General features: G+C 40.1%; 1 protein-coding gene across 3 annotated transcripts in view; it reads left to right on the top strand.

Annotated features, from left to right (window-relative positions):
* Positions 1–24,069, top strand: part of KLF12 (KLF transcription factor 12) — a 225,529-nt gene that overhangs the window by 160,015 nt on the left and 41,445 nt on the right. For 2 of the 3 annotated variants that reach the window (XM_056487414.1, XM_056487422.1), the window contains exon 6: positions 7,404–7,463. The exons of the other annotated variant lie outside the window; for it this stretch is intronic. In XM_056487414.1, coding sequence (XP_056343389.1) covers positions 7,404–7,463 — 60 coding nt within the window. The remainder of the gene's footprint in view (positions 1–7,403; positions 7,464–24,069) is intronic. 3 annotated transcript variants of the gene reach the window in all.

The raw sequence follows: 24,069 nt of genomic DNA, 5'->3' as shown, positions 1-24,069 counted from the left end.
TCATTATAGGAAACTGTCACCTCATTTTTTTCTTCCACTTGCAGACAAAATACTTTGTCCCAAGTCTCCAAGAAACATAAGTAAGGGCGTTTCAGCAGTGCTTGTGTGAACTTTGCTTCCATCTTCTCTGGTTCATCTGTGCCATGAGCAAATGCTTGTTTTAAAACTGGCACATAATTGAATGGTGATTTTACAGATGGAGAATTGGCTAGTGCTTATTCAGAATTCCTCAGTAAAGGTTTTGGTTTTTTTTCACTGCAGAACACTAATTGGTTTGAAGTGAAATTGTGGGAATATATCAATTTCAATTTTACTTGTCTCATGAAGAATACTCAGGTCTGGGATGCATTTTTCTGTTGCAGCAAGACTTCAGAGCAGAAGGTTGCATAGTTGCTGCAATTGGAGGGAAATTGGACCACACATTCAGAAAGAGCTGTCTATGGGCCTCTCACCTCCCCACAGGCTGTAACATGGTGAGGCTTCTTCTTGGCCTCCTCCAGAGTTGTTCTGCAAACTAAACTTGCTGAAAACAGTGAGAGGCATTTGTGCAGATACGTAAGTGAAAGACAGTGGTGGCATAGAGCCCTGCAGGGCATCTGTGTTATGGTTGGTGCCCCCACTGTGTCGTTATTTCAGGGATGTTTCTGTTCTAGTTTTGTTTTATTTTTTGTCAACAGTCTCAAGTAAGTATCCTGTGGCAGAAAAGAATAGGTTTCTGCAGTGAAAAGTGTTGCTGGGTTGGACACTGGCTACTGACCCAAGGGCACTGCTGAGCTGGCAGAGTGTGCTGTGTCTCAGCTACCTTAGGCAACCTCTGGGCACTGCTGGATAGTCTGTTTTGGACAGAACCTTGCAAAAGCAAGGTTCATCTCTCACAATGCAAGCTATCTAAAAGTTAGGCTCAAGTATTCTGGATTTTTTTAGTGGAGATGTACTTCTAAGTTCAATCATCTTACCAGTTAAAATCATCTGCCTTTCAAAAGGTATCTGTCTTCCCCAGCAGCTGTAGAGAAACCTGGACGAGTGCTTTAGGGAGAGCGATTAAACTTTACATTGCTGAAGTTATATATGAGGAAACCCCCTCCATGTTATTTTCTAAGGCCATGCTGGAAGTCTGGGACTTGAGAAGAAGCTGAACTAGTACATCTAAATTTGACCTGTGCAACTACTATAGGTGTGTTCTTTCATACCTACGTGCACTCCCTACATGCAGTTCAGATAGCTTGTTGAAGAAGTACTGACTTCTACAGTGTGTTTATGTGGCATTTTGTAAAGTTATTTCTAACAGAATCTGAATTCTCAGAAACATCTGTTTGTATATAAAAAGGAATTGGCTAAAGCCCTTATTAAGGACTTCAGGAGCTTGAAAGACCTATATACCTTTGGGAATTGCTTTTTAGGCATTAAATATGAACCTGGGGTTTCAATAATCCAGTAAACCTGTATTATTCTAAAAAGGTTCTCTTTTTTAAAATGTGATGTTTTACAAAAGAAAAGCTCAATAACTTGACAGTTGGGCAGTAAAGTCAAAGGATGCTGTCCTGTGCATGCACTAGGATTTTTTGGTGTGAGAATTTTCTGCTATATGTCCCAAGGGCTTTTGCCAGGATAACAAGATTCCCCATCAGCCAATGATCATTAGAAACAAGGGCTAAGAGAATGGCAACTGTAAATCAAAACCAGCTTCTGTAGAGAAATTAGCATCACTTCTTGCTTTGAAAGAGCTGTATTGCTTAAATGGAAGTGTATCAGGAGGTAGGGGTATTGTCAAATTGCTCCCTGAAGATAGCTAATTTGAAAATAAAGAGTGCTTTTACCTTGCTCTGCACAAAATCATATCTTCCTGTCTCTTCTGTAAGAATAAGTTTCCATGGCTGTTGAGTAGGTCATTCTAGAGCTTTTACCACACTGTTGCTAGGAGTAATATTTTCCTTTTGAGAGAAATATTTAAATTAATTGGTTAATAAGCTCGAACAACTAAGGAATTCTGGTTCTGTTAAAGTCTGAAATTCTGTTTGTGTTTGCCATTAACTTTGATCTAATGATTAGTCCTGAAACTAAGAGAAGTCTGGATGCTAGAGAAAAGTAACTCAACACTTAGACTATTTGGGGGACCATTATCTTGCAGTGGAAGAGTTACCTGTAACATGTATTGGTTCATTGATACCTTCTGATGTCTCTTTCACTTCCTTTATCTATCATACAGAAGCTTCCCAAGATCTTGGTTTCCCAGCTTCTGTTTAGTGTCTGTATTGAATTTACATATAAATGTCTTCTTAAACATAAGTTAAATTGTTAATTAATTTAAATTTAGTCTAAGAAGTGCCAATCATTTCAAGGTGTTTGCCAAACTTTGCCATTACTGCAGTTTTACATTTCTAAACATGTTCGCACAAACATGCTTTGGAATAAAATGCCATGAAACAACAGCGTGTGATTATCATTCATATAGCATTTTTTATCTTTGGAGTGCTTTGCAAACATTAACTAATTAAATTGTACAGGTCCCCTGTGTGTTCAAATATTATAATTATCCACAGTTTAGTGACTTGCTCAAGGCCATGCAGCAAAGCAGAGAATGAGTTGGGATCAGGTACATCTGCCTCTTACTCCCGTGCTTAATCCACTAAAATGTATTGCTCCAGAGTGAAGCTCGAGTCATTAGTTGTTAGATATGTGAAATGCATTTTATGGATAGTGAGGCAGGCATTCTGTAATTGCTTGAAGAGCATGACACCAAAGAATGAATTATAAATAACATTATGAATTACTGCTACCCAGTTAGCATTTTGTACACCTGTTTGGCATCTCTTTCCCCGGTGATTTTGTTATTCAGCTTTTTATGTTTTTTCTTTCTAAATCAGCACAGAAAGCAGGGGCAGAGACGTGTGCCTTAAGAAATTTAGAGCTATAAAAAAATATTCATAGGTGTGGATTGGACAGCAGAATACTGCCAGGAAAAGCTACAATAACACTACCTTAGTGAACTGCTACTTTGACTTACTGATAAGAAAAAGAAAGAGCATTGTCCTCTGCTGTCACTTGAGTCAAAATTACTTCTTATTTCATTATACAGATTAGATAAGCTTTTATCTTTCCTTTTCCTTAAGGCAGTTCCTGTGATTCTGTGACAGACATACATGCAGCACAATTAAATCTTAATAGCAATGCTTACACTGATTTATGGAAATACTGTCCTGAGTGTTTAGGTCAATGCATGCAAAAACACAAAAGCTGTGCTGATCACAGATATGTAAACTGCATGTAAAGGAGGGAACTGTTAAGAGGGGAGCACTGTTTGGCAAGGCATAATTGAATGAGCATGTAAATACAGGGATAAAAAAAATAACCTACTTTTTTTCCTGCCATTTTCCTTTCTCCAGCATAATGGGAAAAAATTGTGGTAGGTTTTCCTGTCTATTAGTTCAATCCTCTTTGACTAGTAGTGATTTCACCACAACTTCATTTCTCACAGCAAGTTCTTTTTAGGCTGGAGATAAAAGAGGAGTGAATGGAAGTTCCTGGATGATGGATCTGAATAGAGTTTGTGTTGAGCCTGTGTGCCAAGGAGGTATCACTGTCCATGTGTGTGACTTAAACATGAGCATTACTATTTTGAATACATCACGGAAAGGATACTTGGACCTTACAGCCATCACACATTAAATTACTCCAGTCAAAATAAAGGAATTGAGGGCTAAAACAAGGGGAAAAGCAGCACAATGGCTGCTTATTAGATATTACAGCATCTCATCCTGAAGTAATTACAGTCACAGGTTTGAGAGTCAAACTCTGCACCTCCGTCATTACAGCAGTGACAGATGACATGTCAAGCATGAGGTTCTGGGTCATATTTTTCTTTCTTTATCCTTGTGAGATTTACTGAGTTGCCACAGGATAAAGTAATGCAAGGAAATCTGAAAGCTGAGGCAGGCAGAAAATAAGGAAGACACCAGGGTGGCTCAGAGGAGGCAGCAACAGCCAGAGCTATCTTGTCTAGCTCAGGGGGGCATGGAGCAGGCTGGCAGGCACTGAGGCCAGAGGCTGCCCTGGAAAGTGCTCACCCTAAGGCCTGTGTACAGGATCTGCTGCTGGCTGAAAAGCCCAGCATTGCAAACAGAGCCTGAAAAATAAAGCAAGCTGGGGATGACCAGAGGGTGACATCAGGCAGTAAAAGAAATACTTGATTTATGTACTCATTAAAAGTCAGCAGTCCCAGTCTTGTCAAAATATGTCCCTCAATTATTTGCATGGAAAGTACAATATTTAGCACAGTGCTGGTATAATGCCTGATAAATCTGGGACACACAATGCTGTCAGATAGACATATAAGTCACTGTGGTATTTCTCTTTAAGAACTGATGAGCACTGCTCTTTCTGTAATCCGTTGCATGTCAGGGCCAGAGTCAAACCACTGATAAATAAGTTCACAGAAGGAGCAAATCTCAGTCATAAAAGTTCCAAAAGCACAATAATAGGGTAATGTTGTATAATAAATTGTTTGTTGAAAATTATTTACCAACTGAACAGGTTAATTCCTTCTGCAGTCAATTTTTCCACTTCAGAACTGCTTGCTGTCTGTATCACCACACTATTTCTGAGGTCCTTTGTCATTCCTCAAGCTTAGTCAGAATAACAGAATGTGGTTTTCCTTTTGCTTGAGAGAAACTACAAGTACATGCAATTCTGTAACAAGTACATCCTTGTCAATATACTGCATGACATCGGGGTTGCACTATCCCCAAGTGCTTGCAACACACATGAAGTACTGCAGGTACCCAGGACCAAGATGAGCCACAGCAGCACAGGCACTTGAGACAAGATGCAGATTTTCTGCTTTGTGGGAGGTCTGGTGGAAGTGTTGTGAGATTCTGAAGTAGGTGATTGGTTCCAGCAGTGTGGCAGAGCTCCTGCTCAAGGCGTTAACACTCCCACAGTATAGTCAGAGAGTTAAAGGCTTTGAAGTTCTAGGGGCAGAGCAATCAGCTTCCTAGAGCTGTCTCCACTCATGTCCTGGGTGGGTACTTGGCTGTGAGTTGTCTCTGCTCTCTTTGGAGCTTGGGATTCTGGACTGTAGTAACCTACATTACTTTCATTAAAGCAGTTTGGGAAAAAGAGCAGCTCACATTCCCAACTTTCCGTTGTGGAAATGGAGAGATCAGGTTCTGAGCTTACCTAGTCTGCCTGTTGTAACACCCAGAGTGTGCTGTCCTCTTCCCATTGACAATCTCTGTGTAAAAACGTGACAGCCAGCAGCAGTGCAGCCACCCACCTATGGCATAGAAGCCTGATGGTTAGAGTAAAGCCTGGAGGTTAGAGCTTCCTAACTCAGGAAGCTGGATATCTACATTTGTAGATATCCACTCCACCAGGAGTGGTCCTTTTCCTCTTCTTTATTCTACACTTGCTGTTTGGATTGCAAAGTGACTCTTACAGATCCTTTTTATGCTGATTACATGGTCTGAGATGTGTTTTAACAGTTTTCATAGCACAGATAAGTTTCAGGTTCCAGGCTAAGGTTAGGTATTTCTCTCCATGGTTTCTGGGTTGAAGAGGCTGGGTGGGAGGCCACAGCTCTTTGGCTTTCATGCCAAACAGAGGAGCATAGTAAGTTTTACATGTCAGTGAGGTTGATTGGATGATACCTGAGTCTTTTGCTTCAGTGCCTGGATACTGTAGGTTCTAAACAGAGTTTTAGTTGTCTGCTATATTTCCCACTGTCAAAAATTAAGCATGCAGATACTTAACCTCAACAACTGTATTTTGGTCTGCTCTGTTGCTTAGTTGTTAAAAAGGGAACTTTATGAAAAAGAGTGTCCAAAATTTAGAACCATGACTTCTTGGTAAAGTATTGTTGTTTGTATCACCTGTGTGAAGAAATGATTTTCCAATAAGACACAGAGATGATTGGAAACTAATTGACATAAAAGAGAACTATTGGTGTTAATGGTTTCCAGTAACCATTTTGCCAGTGCATATTGGTTTCAGTTGAGGGCTGATGGGGCAAGGGAGATTTTGTCACGGTGCTCTTTGATTAGGTATTGACACAGTTGTAAAAAAAAATCTGTACCTCTTAGATACTGTAGCACAAGTACCTGATATATATTTTTGAGAAGGAAAAGACTCTACATGGAGAGTAGAAAAAGAGTGTGGAAAGAAACAGTGTTAGGCAATGATAGAGCTAATAACTTATACTTCATAAATTCTTTACATAATTTTGTCCTCTGTGTAGCATCTTCCATTATCAGAAATTTAGCATCACAAATGGCAAAAACAGTAAAGAAAGCCAGTATTTACTATACACTTGAAGCGGGGAAATGCGACAGCCTCAAAGCATGCAGTGCCAAATTTTGAGAGAAAATAGATTATTTGTAGGTTTACAAGGGCCAGTGGAAAATGCAATTATATAAATCAAGCAAAGTTGTTCTGAAAATTTCCTTTTCACTTTCAACAATTCCTGTGCCAACCTAGACATTTTAATTGAGCATTATAAAAGATCCAAAACATTTTCAGTGCAAATGCATTCAACTGCTAGTATGCTATAGCTTTTTTATGATTCATATTGTTATTCTAATATTTTTGCTAGTTTCTTGGGCATTGGTCTCAGACTACTTTCACTGTACATTTGAAGTCTGAATAGCAGAGAGGACTAAAGGGGCTTATTCATGTTCTTGGCTTTCTACAGGTTTTTCTTTTTTTTCCCCTAATTTGATGGAACTTTTTCAAAAAATCATCTATATGATGCTTCTTGTTTGAGCACATGTAGCAGACCAGAATTTGTCAATGAAAAGGAACATTTCATGTAGTCCAAATCTCAATCAGCATAGGAGTTTGTACAGCTATGGCACTATGTTTTTGTGTTGTTCATTATTCAAAATAGTATTTTAGAAGATTGTCTATTTTCCTTGGAGTCCCAGTTCTAAGTAAAAATGTTAAAGCCTGAGTTTTTTGGTGTTGTGTTGAGAATAATATTACTGATGCAGCAGAATTCTGGGAGCAGACGTTCACTGCAGCCACTTATTTCCTCTTTATGCAATGCCTGCCTGCTGTAGATTCTCATTAGAGTTTACCTCTTTGTCACTGATCATTTTTTAATAAGAAAATATGATCCATCATGATCCTGAATTACCACTGAGTGACATATGGGCCCTTAAGCTTTGACTTTGCTCCCATGAAAATTGATCGCAGAGGTCCTAATGACTGACTTATCATTAGCTGGGACATCTGCAGAGCCAATTCAGTTTGAGAAGAGTTTGGAGAGAATGGGAAAATCCTAAAGTGCCTTCCACACTGAGCCTATGTGCCTTACTTACTTTGCAGTAAGTGTTCCTCAAGCTTGTCTAAGTCCCCTTCGATTATTTGGGGTAACTTAAAATTCCTAATTGTCTGTGTTCAATTTCCAGAGAGAGCATGTGGGGCTGTGCCAGGTCAGCTGTTAACCCTTTTCGTTTTTTCAACTCCAGGTATGAAGCATTTTATTGTGTATTATATAATATTCTGTTTTATTGATAAAGTCTAGTAGCAGTGGTTTTCAGGTTTCTTTCCCTCTTTATGCCATGACTGGGGGATATGTGGGGCTAGGCAAGATCTGAAGTTGAGTTTTGCAATTGTTTTTTTTTTCATCTTGGGGCTCAGAGGGTGGTGGGAAAGCTGCAAATTTTTTTTCTTTTTTTTTACAAATCCCATTGTTTAAAATATGACAATAGAGTATACCTTGTCTAATGTTGAATAATACAAAGTGTTCAAAGTAGTCTAATGAAAATGAGTAGCGAAATTAATGTGCATCAATGTAGCTCATGTTATAATGGGTCATTGCCAGTTACCGTGAAGCAAAGCTGCAAAATGTAGGAAGAGCTCTCTGTAAACATCTCCTTGCCTTTATTTCCAGGAGGGCAGAATTTTAAAACCTTGCTGTGTAATGTGCCTAGTAGATGCCCTGCTTTGGGTGCAGGGTTTACATGCCAATCCAGTGGAGGGGAGGGGGTGTGACTGGGAGGCTTCATCGGGTGTTGTGATGCCGTGAGGGCCCTACAGAAGGATGTACCAAAGCTGGTAGGGTTCCTTCCTGTTTTTTGGGATTCATGGCTGTTGTTTTAGTAGGTTTTAAAATAGTATGCAGTGAAATGTCCACTCTCGGTGTGCTTGCTTGCTTGCCTGTCCTCCTCCCTTCTTTTATTTTGTGTGCTCCTTGGAGTGGTGTTTATTATGGGACAAGTGCAAACCCATCAGCTCACTGCTCTGTCTGCTCTAAGTGACCTGTGTGCCCTCTGTCTGTGGAGTATAGAAGAAAAAACATATTCAATATAAGCAAATATGTTCCAGAATAAATCATATTCTTCACATTTATAAGTACAGCTAAGCTTCATAATAAAATTAGGAAGAAGTCATGCTTAAGAGCAATTACACTTTCAAATTGCTAATGAGTAGTCAAATACAGAAGTCATTCCTCAAGACTACTCCTATCTCCAATTTGCACTTAATTACACTACAACTGCTATATTTATATTAAAAATTTGCAGGATCTTATTATTCAAACATTTTCAAAGTAGCAGCAGGAGCAATTTCTCTATTAGAGCTAATACAAATCTTTTAAGGTTTCCTTGGCTATGAGATTGAAATTATACATTTGTTTTTTAAATCCTCAGAATTTTCTTTGATCTGATTGTATTATCAGTGCTACATCAGAAATTATTCTGAAGAGCCTACTAGTCTCTCAAAATGTTGTGTTTCTAAAATATATGCATATTTCAGATATAATTTTAATGCAGGCTTCTTTAGCTTGCATTAAATTAATGATAATATTTTGCTTATTGGTTCTCTTCTATGGGAATCATTTTCATGAAGGAAACTTAAGTTGTTAATTTTTTGCTCTTTGTTAATGTTGTCAGTATTTTGCTTAAAAAAATCCTCATGAATTTACATGGTATTTACATATCACAATAATGAATATGTGATTCTACTAATGAGGCTCCTGAAAAACATGCATGGTTAGATGTAGATGAAGATGGCATAAGTCATCTCATGCAGCAGCTCTAAACTGCTGAAAGTTAGTGTGCTCTGACTGGAGTGAGATGAGACTGAAGGGTGATATTTGGCTAGACAAATAGGTTTTAATAAAAACAGAAATTTGGGAAAGAGCTGTAGGGTTTTTACCTCTTTTTAAAATAAAGAACCAAATTGATCAAAGACACATCTGTCAAACCTCATTTGGGCCATGTGGACCTGTCTGTAGATTGAAAGGTGGAAATTAAATCAATGAGATTAATATAAAAGTCAGTGCACTATTTGAAGGTATGAAATCTTGTGGTGCATTTAAAACTGCTGACAGTGCTAGGAGTCTTCCTCACAGGTGGTCCTGCTTCTTGGAGTGTGGCACTGTTGGAGTTGGGAGCAGTAACTGCTTGTCAGAAGTGAATTCTGCTGCAATTAAATGCAGCTATATGAGTGGATATATTTAATTTTAATTAAATTTCATGCCTACCCAGGACTAGGTATTTTTCAGCTTTGTATTACTAAACTTACCTTTTTCCGCTAAATTGCAAGAAAGTTATCCTTCCATAAAATTACACTCAAAATTATGGTATCCCAGTTAGGAAAGTACAGAAACATTCTTTGCTACTTCAATTTCTTTGTGATGATGGAGGAACAGAGTGGATCATAAAGTCTTGAAGAAACATTTTTTTGTAGTTTATTTTCCTATTTTTTCTTATTGGGTTAATCAAATCTACCAGAAGTTGTAAGTTTTACTTAAAACCAATTCCACACAAATCAGCGTCTGCTGACCTCTGTGGATGGCCAGAGGCTGGGATGGTGTCCTCAGCTCATGCATATCTAAGTGTTCATTTCCTCTAAAATGTGGAGCATTTTGTCCTCCTCTGATCCACTGGGAACAAAGTGATAATGTGTGTTTCACATGTTGGGGGCACAATGTGCCTCTTCATCTTTGCTGTCTAGCAAAGGGTACTGCTTTTGCTCTTGTAGAACCTCCCTGATCTTTTTAACACCTCGTCCACAGGCTCAGCCAGATGGGAAATGTTTGGCAGCTGGAGGACCCAGATGCCAAATCCTGGAATACAGCTTTACTGCATTGGCAAGTGGGTTCATGGCTGGCTTCTTGGCTTGCACCTCTGCTAACTTCTTGGCTACTGTCTAGCTGGCAGCTGTGGCACTGCCTCTGGGGCTCTGTTCAGGTCAAGCTGCTTTGGAGTTGGATGGCTTTCCTGGTCTGAATTACTCTGCTGGACACCATTTTCACCTTAGTTCACTTTGACTCTCCACTGTTCAAAGACAAATGTTTGCAGTGTTCTATTGTATTCCTGACATTAGTAAGACTAATTCAAAGAAATCCTTCTAATTTGTCACCAGTTCAAAAAGAAAATAAGCATTGCAGTGCAGAGAACACTGCTTTGCTTGTTAGCATTCCCATTAGCTAGTAAGAATGTTAAGGCCTAAGTCTGTACTTGAAATTCATCTCTAGGACCAAATTGTTAACTGAAGAGTACAGGCTTTAAAGGATATATTTCTTATGTCTAAACTTTGATTGCTTTCAGCTGAAAGTGAATCTAGCATCTGTCAAACAGAAAAAAATCCCACACATTTGCAGAGGTAATCTGGTTCATTTGTAAAGAGCAGGATAAAGAATAATGATGATGATAATAAATAGGAAGTTACTGGTAATAATTAAAAGCACTGCCAGCAGAAAATGCTTGATCTTCTCTTTGCTGGATTTGGAATGTCCTCATTTCACATTTTAGTTTTACCTCAGGTTTTTTATTGGGCTTTTTTTGTTAGTTTGTTGTGGTTTTTTGGGGTTTTTTTTCGTAAATGAGGTAATGAAAAATTAATGCATCTAGGATAGCCAAAGCATTTGAAGCAATTCCCTAATCTATGTATTTTCCTTTGTGCAGCTCTGTGCATAAACATTACTTTCAATGGGAAAAGCTGCAAAATCAGGAGGTCACTTACACTCTGCATATTTACAGTAAAGTTCAGATTAGTCATATCTACTATGAAATTTTCATTTCCTCTCTCAGCTAGAGTGGGACTATGTTGTGCTACACTAGAGGCACTGGTATCTCTGTTACACTCTCAGAAAACTTTTTAAATGCTTGAGTGAGTAGCACTTGTGCTTCACTGTGAAATTAAACTTCTACCTGTATATTAAGGTTAAGCTTTGCAGGTTGACCTTTGAGGAAAAGCATTTGAGTTCCTCATAGTCACTGGAGGGAATTGCATGTCCCAGGAACAACTCAAAAGGAGCCCTTACCCATCTAGTTTAGGTGTAAACTTTCCTAGGGAATGTACGTGCTTCTCTGGAATACAGCCCAGTTACATCAGATCAATCATTATGGACTATATAGAGAATCAGTAGGAAATAAAAGCATCATTTTCCCTCAGAGGTAGTCTCTGTAGCTCTTTCTGGATTATAATGGAGCAGAGATGAGTCTTTTGTCAAGCAAGCTGGCAGCAGCGACAGCAATTTTGACACATTTGCAGTTGAGCTTCATTAACTAGCTCATCCACAGAGTGGAGACCTGGGGTGTAGGTTCTGAGCACAGGCTGGTCTCATTGGGATCCTTGGTGGAGGCCTAATCAGATAAGAGGGGGCCAGTGGAGGTCATCTCCCACCTGAATAGGGGCAGTTGTATAGACAGGAACAGAGAAGTTAAGGGATGGAGAAGGAGAGTGGGTAAGAAGAACCTGTACCCTTGCCTGAGCATGGACAGGACTGGGGCTGTAGGCTCCATATACAGCACCTTGCCAGTGCCACCACCATCAGAACTCTGCCAGCCTTTTGGGGCTTTTTCACAAGGCTCAGGAAGTTCAGGAAGGGCTCTGCCTGTAGGTGGAAAATGGGAGCTGCCAGAATGAGTATTTGTGAATATGTGCCTGGTGATTGGTACCTAAAGAAGCTCCAATTTAACAGTGAAGGACTTCATGGGTTTGGGGGGAGGCTGTGTAGGACTCTGCATGGGACAGTGGGTGGGGATGGGGTCATGGATCTAGGCAGGCTTTTGTGGCTGCCTCCCTAATCAGGGTTTCAGTGTGCCCATTTTCGCACTTCACCACTTTCCAAACTTTCCAACTGAAAACTTCTTTCAAATGAGCAAGCTTTCAGTGCTTTTGAATATAGTAGAATCAAAAAATGCTATTCCATTATCTAGACTATTTATTTTCCCTGTTTACCTGTTTCAGCCCTTTTTTAATCTCAGCCACGACTTTTGCCCCATCAAAGAGATTCTTGTCACTTTCTGTGTCCTACAGGCTTTGGAAGTCATATTCATATATAAGGTTGAGCTTTTTTTTTTTTCCTTTTTTTTTTTTTTTTTTTTTTTTTTTTTTTTTTTTTTTTAAAGTGCCTAATACTGTTGTCCCTAATGTATTCTTTTCAAGCAGAGAAACAATGTGTGCTGTTAAAAAGGGAAACTAAGCAACCACAAAGATGTTTTTCCCTTCTCTTGTAACTCCAATACATTCTGTAACTCAGTTACTGTAATTGTTTTTAAACTTTCTTTAAACATGCATACTGTCAAGAGATTGCAGTAAAACAAGTGTTTCTCATAAGGCCAGTGAGACTGCAAGGGATGAAAAAAGATGACAGAGCAAACAGAAAATCCCATGTTTTGTTTATCAACTTTTTTTTTTTTTTTTTTTTTTTTTTTGCCTAGTGGCAGATTCTTGGAGAAAGGATCTGTTTACTTCAGTGGAAGACGATCTTAGGGTTTGCTGATTCCCAAGGCAAAAAGAAGGCATAGTTTCCAATTTGCAAGCTATTCAGTGTGTGTGATGAACTGAAGTCATTTGTGGATTTGTATGTTGCGTTTTGACGTGATTAAATGTTTTAAGTCTATTGATTTCGTGCTGGGGATTAATGATGCTGAATGAAAGACTGAATGAAAGAGCATCAAAGAATAAAACATGTTTACATGCTCGATTAAAATACCTTTAAAAAAGCGCCAGAGTACCTATTGTTGGATAGGAGTGCGATAAGAGAAGCACAGGACCAATCACACATCCGGCATCCATAGGAAAATGCATTAACTTCTTTAGGCATAGAAAGAAGAAAAGCAAAGATTTGATAAGGATTGACTGTACTGAATGCTTAACACTTGTGTTTGACTTGGTTTTTTCGGAAGAGGGGATTAAAGATGTTTCATTATCAGTTACCACAGATCTGCTTTGCTGAATCAATCAAAGCATGATGCTTAGCTGCTTGGGATTAATGAGACGATCTTTTAACTGGAGAACTTGTTGGTAACAGCAGTGTTAATAAAGGACAAGACCTAATGATACTCAGTGCAGCTGTGGACATGAGATACAGTAAAGATGGTGTTTGCTGCTTTGAATTTGTATAATACTTTTAGATGTGTTTGCCTTAGCATATTAGCTCAAAAACATATCATTATCTTAAAATGTTCATAGTGCTAATTGGTTTGTATCTTCTCTCTGCAAGTGTTCCTAATGGCTGTCTAGATTCATGGGTTGTATCTGGAATTGCAGTTAGGTGTCACATTCTGTTTACCAAGATAATAGTAGATAGAGGTGAAAAAGACCTTCTTGCTTGTTAAATCCACCCTGTTGCAAGCACAATATAGGCTTTTCCAATAGTATTAAACTGTTAGCAGCCTTTATGTCAGCCAGAATGCTGGGCAGAGAATTTATTTGTGGTGTATCTGGGGAGAAAGATCCCTTAATGATCAGGTTAGCATGTGAAATACTTGATGCACATGAAATACTCCCTACTGAGCTAGGGAGAAGTTTAAATGTGCAATTTAATGCAGCTGAGTAAATGTCTGACAAGACCAACTCAAGCACCCATTCGCTCTTTCTCTCCTGATGCTCTGATCTGGATTAGCATATGTAAGATAAATTCAGCATCAGTCCATACGCCCTACAATTCATTTGTCTCAGAATAGGGTTGAATGATTGTCCTGGGTTTGAGGCAGGAGAGGGGGGTTGACAACATGCAGTTATTTTTTTTCCTCCCATTTCTATTGCTTAATACAAGACCTGAAGCCCTTGGTTACAGAACAAAGTGTCTGAGCAGTAACCAAGCTTGTGCAAACCCAGGAGAAGAGTAATGACTGTTCCTCACAAGCTTCCTGCCTCAGTGCAGGTGCAGGAATCAGGAGGGCCTGAATAATTCATAAGGTGCAAATTAGCCCCAGCTTGCTCCCACTGCTCGAATTTTGCTTCTGCTTACCTACCTAGTTGCTGGAAAGAACAGAATAAAGAATGCTTGGGAAACCAGGGAGAGAAAGGCAAAGGCCAGAGTCACAGAGACTGCTGAATGCTGGGTGTGTTTGAAGGCTTGGTGCTTGTTCAGAAATTGGACTCTGCATTGATTATTCATAGAGTGTTTTCTCAGGAAGAAGGAAGCTCTGGGGACCCATTCCATTGCTCTTGGAGAGGAAAAAAACTTCCTTTTAAGAATTATGTTTTTCCTGCTTTTATTGTTCCAGTTTCTAAAAATTATTGGGTAAAAAACATGTGAAAAGTTCGTTTAAAACCTGTTAAGGTATTGGGGACAGTAAGTATTTATGCTGTCACTCAGCTCAAGGGTTCAGAGAATTTTGATGAGAGATCTTGGGTGTTAGGAGGTTACTGCTTTGAGCAAATATGGATTTCAAGGGCTTGTATGAAACTAGTCGGATATGGAAATGCAGTGTGCAATTAGCTTGTATTTTTATAATTTAAAAGGCAGCATTCCTCTGTTTTAAATAGTTAGTGATGGTTATCTCTTCTGATGGATTACTTTGCTTTTTCTGCCCAGAAGACCGAAATGAGTGGTGACTAGTGTTTAATCTTTCTGCTGCACAACATTGCATCTCACCCAAACATCAAGTAAAAGGAAGAAGGGAATTCCTTACACAGCTCTTGGAACAGCTTGTGTGTCACTGTGCAGTACAGAGAGGAGCTGGCCTGAAAAAGGAAAGTTGTCTCTACTGCATACCTGAATATCCCTTTGACATCTCTCATATGGGAGGTGGAAACATCTGAAAACTCCAGCAGGAGCAGGAACAAGGTAGCTAGTTTTCCCTACTGGCAGGTGTTCACATGGAGAAAAACTCTCCTGATGTTTTTGCTGTGCTGAATATGAAAAGAGAACAACAGCAGAAAAAAAGCTTCCTTTTAGTGGTTTTGGAGGTTTTCTGTTTTTTTCATTTGTTTTGGGGTTTTTGTCCAAGATTCACCCCTCCTTTACCTGCCCCCCTACCCCACCCCCTCTTGGCGCTCACGTGCGGCAGCTCGATCACGTTGCCATCATCTGTTTTTGTATTTCCCTCATTGGGGCTGCTGGAATAGGAGCTGGCTCTCGTTTCTGGCTGATGCTGTCATTTCCGCTAGGCCCCAGCTTGGGGAAGTGCCAAGACCAACAGGTGATCCTTGTAGCTGCAGAGCAGCAGGAAGGGGGCTGTGCATGGAGGAGACAGTGCACCAGAGGGGCTGCCTGGCCCTGCTCCATCTTGCTGTATAATTAATGCCCCGCTCCCCACCCCCTCACACTGAGCAGAAAATCTGTGCAGAGCAGCTCAGCTGTAGGGGAAATGGTAATAAAGAGTCCTGGAAGAATACAGGCTGTGTAAGTGCAGAGATGTGCTCCCTCTTGGGGAGAAACTGTGGCTGGTCCTTTGTAAGGAACAGGGACAAAATTTTGTTAGCTTCTGTAGAGTAATACATGCTCCATCAACCAGTGCAAGAAAGTAAATATTTCAATAAATTTCAGTGTTATGCTCACGGGACTTCTTATTTGTATAGAAACTAGTTTGGAATGAGGTGATAATTTAGTTAAGCTTTTCTCTGCAAGGAGTAGCTTGCAAAGTCACATGGAAATTATTTGGGCAGAGAGTTAACTCTGGTTGGGAAGGACCACCTCAAGCTGTAGGACTGGGGGCACCTGGAGCAGGAGCCATACAAGATCTGCATTGTCTGTACAGCACTGATGGGGAGGCATGACTGTGCAGGTCTTCACAAGGATGATTTTTAGAATGTGAAAAAATTCCAGGAACCCTTAGGATGGCCTCAAAGAGCTATTTTTTTCAGAGGAAACTCCTAAAGGTGTTTTTTGTTTTTCCTATGAAAACAAAGTTGTCTTTAGTAGATGACAGTGGCTCAGCAAAACCAGTTTTTAATCATACTTCCAAGGCTTAGGTTAACCCCTTGGTATATACCATGATGTGAGATAATGTGTCCCTGAAAACTGTAACTGCATGTGTTTGTATTTGTGAAGCAGACTGATATTTTGAGATAGATACATGTTAGCATTAATCCTTTGAAAAATACATGGTATCTCAAATTCTCTCTGCTCAGTATATACGGAATTGCATCTTCCACCTGTGGGCTCACTGCTAGTAGTTTGAAAGCTGAAGGTTTCGTGTAGACAAGGTTTGTTTTCTGTGTGCACTTCAGTAGGGAGGTGGGCTCTCTCAGTGCACCACAGCACAGTCCCACAGCCAGGGCAGCTGTGGGGAGCAGGGAACTGGGAAGCCTGCTTCAGCTCCATCAGTGAAACTGAAGTACTGCAGCAGATCTGCAAAAGCATCACCTTGACTGGCTGTTCCTGCTGTACACAAACCAGAAACACAAACAGCAGTGAGATCAAACTGTTATGAAACGCCAACATATTTAGTAATGCTTCTAGCAGCTCTGTCTGCAATCCTTTTGACTAAGCCAGCAGTGGTTTTTCTTTGTGTTGTGTTCTGCATTTTGTCAGCCATCTGATGGGGAGGAAGTGGGGGATACATTGCATCTCAGATGTGTTGCATGTGTGCAAACCTAAGGGTGTTGCAAGATCTGAACTTGTTCAGCAGATTGTTCATGAATACACACTTCCCTTGGACATGTCTCCCCATGCTAAAGGATGCACTATTGCAGTGGTGCAATGGACACTGGCATCTCATTTTTTCCCCCTTGTGTCCCTTCCTTTCTCCGTGCTGGTTTACTGCTTTTGCCCCCTACCAAAACCTCTGGTATAAGAGGTACAGCCTGGTCTGGGCAAAAGCCCTCCAAAGAGTACTGCAGGCAGGAGAAAAGCATCCTTGAGCAGCCTCTGTACAGTCGAGTTTTCCAGTGCCTTTGGCAGGCAGCCTGAAGCAGATCCATTCCTTATGCCAGCCCCGTGGAGCACTACCCCTTGTGGTTCTCCCTCCCGCTGCAGTACATACCTTGTTATTATTAATATTCTGGAGGCGCCAGCAGCGTGCTTTGTTCTGGATGGAATGTGGCTGCCCAGAGTGCAGGGAGCTGTGTGGCCATTGTTTGAGTACTGGGAGATGGATTTGGTAGTGAGCACTGTAATTTTTTCCTGGTTGTTTTTTTAAATTCACCTCCCTCGATTCTGCCTCCTCCGTGGGCTGTCCCCAGTGTGCTCAGCACATGAAGGATGCTGTAATCCCTCTGGCAGAGGAGAGGGAAGAGCTCTTGGGACACCAAGGTGCATAGCAGGGGCAGGCTCACGCAGCATCACATCACTTCAGTGGGAATAACTACACATTTGGCTATGCCTAGTGGCCTGCATGGATCCCTGAGCATGCAGAGCCCCTCAGTGTGGGTTGTTGGTCTTTGCCTGCTGTGTTTTGGCCCGAACTCATGGACTCCATTGGGCCATCACTGTAAAATCGGTGCAAGTTTCAACATCTGTGGCTGCTGCTGCTGAATACCGAATAGGCATATTTACTTTGGAACTGCAAAACTTTTAAATAGATCTGCTTTCAGGCTGCAACACCTTCACACAAAAAAGATTCAGATTAGCATGCAAGCAACCAGCTCTTCTGGAAAAATCAGTGGATTTGGAAAGCACACTAATAAAATGTCCTGTCACAGGGATTCCTGTGAACTCAGTGTGGAATAAGAAGGGGCAGCATGCACTGAAGCTCACGTTCCCCAGATCAGTAACTGTTTAATGTTATTCCTGTAATCTGTATACTTCCTCCTGTTACACCATCTCCTCCTGTTTTTCCACCCTGTGTAGTTCTACTGTTTCACCGAGTGTTAGCCTTTTGTAGCACATAGTTTGTCTTATTAACTACTTTATGAAATACCTAATGCTCTTTTGGGTGCCACATATGTAATGATAATAATGATAATAATAATAATAGTAATTTTCTATAGGTGTACTATATCAAGTTGTGTTGTTTGTTGCACAAATGTAGTGTAGACACATAGTGGGGGGGGCTGCTGAATGCTGATAACTCAGCTGTAAGGTAAGCCTCTAACACAGGAAGGGAAATGCTCTGGTTTATTTATGAGTACCTCAGAAGTGGTCTGCCTTCCAGTATGCCCATGCTTTTTAGGATAGCACATTTTACTTGGATGCAGTATTGCCAGAGGTCAATAATAATCAGGGCTAAATTGCTTACAACGCAAAGGTAATGAAACATTCTCATTAGGCTCCAGTCCTCATTTTCATTGTTAATTCAATGCTGTTCAACTTTTCACTGGTTTCTCCCTTACAAATGTTGCGGTGAGACAGCCAGGCTGAGCCATCTGCTGCTGGTGCTTGAGAGGTGCAAAGAGACACCACAAAGAAAATTGATTGACTGCAGTTGACTATATTAGGGAGAGACCTTATTTGAACCGGCAGTAACTGGAGGGAAGTGTGAACTGGCTTTAATTCTGGAGCAGACCTCTGAATATTAAGGATGTACACAGCAGTTGGAAGGATACATTCAGAGTCCAGTCATGTTCGAGATCACATCCCCTTGGCTTTCTCATTGTTGCTGTGCTTGTTCACAGCTGAGGGGAATTCTCTAGCTTTTGGACTTAATGTTACATACGTAATTGGGTGGAAAATTAATGTAAACTTAAAATAATTCTGTTTCACAGTCATTATAGTCCTTAGTGTTAAATTATTAAGCTTTGTGTCTCTGGTATCTCCCAAAAGCCCTGCCATTACCGATCGTCTGACTGTCTTTATTAGCTTATATTTTTTCCCTAAAAGCAAGGCCTCATGTACAGTGTAATTATCCAGCAGTGCTGATTAATGGCATAATTCCCTTTTTCTGTGAAACTGCTGTGTAAATTATTTTCATTTCATAAAAATTACTTGTCAGGCAATTTTGTGGAGGGTTTTTTGATTTGTTTTTTTCTTTTTTCTGTTTTTTTTTTTAGGTTTTTATCCACCCTCTCTATCACTGTGTCATGGTAATAACACTGTTATGTCTGAGCTTAGTATGAGCACTAAATGCTACAATGATTTCAGTGGAGAAAATTAAAGTTTCCATGCTATGTTTACTTCTTGCAGCAGACCTGATGAACAAAAGTAGCTAAGATACCCTGTTCTGAGAACAGGAGTGTTTCTGGAGGTACTTGTCCCAACAGTGAGATAAAGGAGCCTTGTTCTGTTGAGCCAGCTGTTGAAATCTCTGTCACTTCTCAACTTTTCAGATTTTCTGTTGCTACTTACAGTATGTTTTCAGGAACCTCAGCAGCCTGTATGTCTTTTTTTTATTGTTTGTTTTTTCTTTTTTTTTTTTTTTTTTTTTTTTTTTTGCTGCTGTCCCTTCCCCTTTTGCCTTTTCAGTGGCTCCTTACCCTTCCTCTAGCCTCTCTCAGCAAGTCTGAGAAACCCACTCACCACTTTCCCATGCCCTTAGATATTTCTTCATGCTCCTTACACCTGTTTCCTGGGTTAGATGATACTGGGAAGATTCCTGGCATGTCCTTCTTGGCCTATGAAATGTGATTGAATAGGAAGTGGCACTATGCTCATCAGGTTTGACATGAACAAAACAATGGGCAGTGCACAAGAAGAGCCCTCCCTTGCTGGACTGCAGGACAGCCTGGTATTGCAAGTTGAACCTTCTCTTTTCTGATGAGTGTGTTGCCTTTGGTCTGCTGTTTTTAAAGTTGTCATGTATTTATAAGCACTCCAAGTAATGTGCAGGTCCTCCTAGTCCTGTTGGCATAAGAGCTAGTAAATGTTCTCCTCTGATAGGGGAGTCCTTCACTAAAGCTGGCATGCAAAAGCTGGTTTCAGAAGGGCGAGTTTCACTAGTGTGTGTGTGTACAAACAACTGACCAAAGTCTAAAATCCTTCCCACTTAGGTCCAAGTGAACCCAGTAACCTGGCTAGTGTTTACCAAAAGAGCAGAGAAACAAGGTTGTGATAGAGCTATTCTTCCTCTGGAATACCTGCATCCCCTCCCTCTATTCATCTTTTACCTTACAGCATTAAAAAAATCAGTAGTTTCCACCCCTCAGCCTCTGAGGCTATTACTTCAACTTAATGTTTAATATCCATGTATGGCCCTGCCCTTTGTGGACTTGTCTAGTCCTCATTTGAGCTCATCTATATGCTTAGTCCCATGCAGTGGCAGTGAGCTCTAAGTGTGTGTTACGTGAAAAAAATAAAAAAGTTCTTCCCTCTGTTCAATTTAAGTCCCCAGTTCTTTGAAAAAATAGTGAATAATCACTTCCTATCATTACATTCTTGGCTGTGCAGAACTCTACTATCTCTCCTCAGTTATCTCACAAATTTGGCATTCACAGGGCAGCATGGTTGTGGGCCAGCTGTCAAAGAGGTGACTGAAATAATTTTCCCAGGGAGCCTTTTCCACTCTGCACTCTCTTCTTGAGACCAAATTAATCCTAGATCTGCCGTCATTTGAATCTATTACTGAGAGTAAGATAAATTAAAGAAATGTGTTTACCATGGTCTGCTCTGTCACTCATTCAAAACATCACTTCTGGCACAAATAGTTACAAAACATAAAACTGCTGAAATAGCAGTCATTTGCTTCTAAAGAGATGGGAGTTTGTTCAACTCTCATTTTTAGGTACGGCAAAATTACGTTTGTTGCTCGTTCAGCTGCTTGACCTGTTGGCACATCCCTGTAGAGCTCCTCATTTCTGCATGCCAGGAAGAACTGGGATTACTGTGCCTCTGGGTATCATTATTTCCAAATATCTCTTTAGCTTGTATTTCTGGAACTAATTTGTTGTCTTTTTACATTATTTTATGTCTTCTTTGTTGTTGTTGTTTAATCCCATGCACCTGTGCTTTTATACGTTCTTTTGCTGATGCTGTTTGCTGCTGTGAGCTACAGCAGTGAGCAGATGGAGTCAGATGAATCTTTTACAATTAAAAAAAAATGTTTATCTAGTGTGTTTAAAAATGAAAATATGTATTTTGCATTACATATTTCCCTGAGTTATAGACTTCTATCACTTCTGTTAAAAATGATCCTGATACACTTTTTTCCTGGCTTTTCTAGTCTCAGTGACCTTAACAACCAGTATTTTTGTTGACACATGGCTTGGCAAATAAAGGCTGAAATAGCAAATGGACTGTACTCTTCTGATGTGTTTCGTAACTGTTTTCCATCAGGCATTTGCAATTCTGATTTTAAATGTTTAATTATACTCAAAGTTATTAGAAACCTATTTTCATGTGTCTGACTTGGGAGTGAGAGAAGTAACCCCTTCAATAAACTTCTTCCCCTTCCCCAATTCTACTATAACATTGTGACTGATAATAATTTTTCATTATAAATTAGTTTTATTGGGATTATTGTGCTTAAATCTGCCTAGGCCTTCAGCTAAGGGTGGCTGTTGAGGGTAGATGTTTGCAGGACATTAGGGAAGGTTGTTCAGAGCAGCATATACCTAGTGTGTTCCAGTACACCTCCATACTGCAGAAGGGATTTGCATCAGGATCCTACTAAACAGTAGCTCAACTTTAGCAATCCTTTCCTTATAACTGGGGGAGAAAAAAAAAAAAGCAGAAATCTGTTGCTTTGCAGTAAGGCTCTCCTTAATTGTAACAGAGGTAGGGCTGTAAACCAGGCTAAGTCATAAAGGTCACAGCTTCTGTGAGAAGTTTCTCTATTAATAGTCCATAAGTATTTTGTTTCTGCCAAGCTAATGCTTAGAACCAAATTAGTCTCTCATTACAAGTCTGATACATTAAAGTCAAGGGTGTATCAGCACGCCCTGTGTTGCCTCCAGACACCTTCCACTGTGCCTCACTCAGACTGCATTTTCATGCACACATATGTAAATATAAGTAGGCAAATGACTTAGCAATTTGTTGAGTAATCAGACAGCTTCTAAACCAAATAGGTCTCCTTTTTTTCTCCCATTCCATTTTCTCTGTTCTTAACAATATTTTGCAAATCACCACCTTTTTTTTATCAGCTGCGTGAAAATTATGTGCCATGATTTCCCAGTGTCACCTGTTGCCTTCAGCATAGCAGCTAAAGATACTGCCATGGATAAATAAATATTAGGCGCTTCTCTTGGTATGACTCTTCATCAGTAGAGTTCATTTTGTATTTACTGGATTGGGGTGGACTTCTCCATCCCATTTGAAAACATTTATGTCTAAAACTAATGAGGTGAATTGTCCCAAAAATTGTCAGTTTCTCCCTGGGTCTGTTTCTCCTTTGGCCATCAAAGGAGTCTAAGCAAACCACTTAACTAAGTTAGAACAGTAAAAAAAGAATTAGTTTTAAAGAGAATAACAAATGAAGTCCAGAAGAAATGAGTTTGAAAGAAGAGTTACCTTGAATCACACACACCTTTACATTCAGTAGGTATATGGGACTGTGACTAAGGATTTCTTATCTGCCAAATGCCACCCTGGTTATCATAGACTTCTGATTTTTAAGGATGCCCCAGTTGCCCATATTTTTCATTCCATTCTATATTTCTATTCCATTTCTATTGTAAAAAAAAATACAAAAATAAGAAAGAAGAAGATAGAAGAAAAAAATTGTGCAGTTAATTATTCTGTGTGTTATTTCTTTCTCTGAAAAATGGTAGTAACAATGTCCATCTGCCTCACTTGGGTGTTGAGAAAATAAATTATAAATCTGAACTCTGTTCAGATTTTATGTTGATTCTCATAGTAAAACCAATTAATTATAGATAAACCTTATAATAATTGAGAGTAAAGGGAAGATGGAGGTTTACTGCTTTGTTTGCTCTCTTTTGACTCTCTCTGATAGCACAATATTGAATTGTTTATTACTGTAGTCTTAAGGGTAAGACCACTGGTGATTTCTGCTGTTCTCATAAATTGTGTTAGGCCCTTGAGATGCAGTTTTTGAAGTGTCCATGGTTCAGTTGCCATTTCAGAATTGAATTGTGTTGGACCCAAAAGCCAGGATTTTGATCCCAGTGGTGCAAGTACACTCATGCAAGCAAGCCTTGCACCTTCAGAGAATGCCTTTCATTTTCATGGGGTCCCACATTGACACAAGGTTGATCATTTGGATCCAGTTGCAGGATTTAACATTCAGATACACCAGTTTCAGGGTTTTTTTACTCAGACACAACACAGAACTATTTCTGTCAGTGTTGGGTAGTTGGAGCTTGCTCCTTAAAAAGCATTGGGATGGTGTGAGTGTGGTCTTTTAGAAGGTGCTCTGTGTCTGAGATGCTTCAGTTGTGATGTGACAAGGAAGTCAGGTTTTGGAATATATGTGAGTGGAAGTCTTCATTTGTTGAGTTAACGTTTGAGCCCTTTAGCAGTGACACACCTTGGTGATGTCGGCTCCTTTCCCAAAATTAGCAGGGATAACTTGGTTGCACAGATCCAGTCCTTGTCCCTAGTCATGGGTATTGGCCACTTGTCTTGTGTGGGTACCCAAGTTCTGCTGAGTTCTGGTGAATCACCTCAGGGAGGGCACTGGCACATGTTCTTCTCTGTAGGGTTAGAGATGTCTGCTTGGGGTGGAGAGGGTTAGGGTTAGAGTTTTGAAAGTAGCCCAAACATAACATGTTGATGATCTAGAGAACAACAGTATAAGTGCCTTCCATCTGTAACTATTCCAAAAGGCTTTTCTCTCAGTGCTTTCTGATGTCCCTGTGTCCCCCAACCATTTATGTGGGAATCCTCAGAATTCTGATAATGTCTGTGAACTTGAAGTCCAGTAGCTCGGTTTTTAAAACACATTTATGAGAAACTGCATAGAGGGGACTGATCCAACTGAACTGGGATTGTTTGCTCAAATAAAGTGTCTTGTGTGCTCAAGGGCTCACAGAATCAGCTCTAATTGGACCTCTGGAAATACCTGTTTAAGGTGTTTCTGTGTTTCAGTTTCATTCATGTGAATGTTGGAGTTG

Source organism: Oenanthe melanoleuca, chromosome 1 (assembly GCF_029582105.1).
Source record: "Oenanthe melanoleuca isolate GR-GAL-2019-014 chromosome 1, OMel1.0, whole genome shotgun sequence".
Lineage (NCBI taxonomy): Eukaryota > Metazoa > Chordata > Aves > Passeriformes > Muscicapidae > Oenanthe > Oenanthe melanoleuca.
Note: the sequence above shows the minus strand (reverse complement) of the source record. Positions and strands in the feature narration are given on the sequence as shown.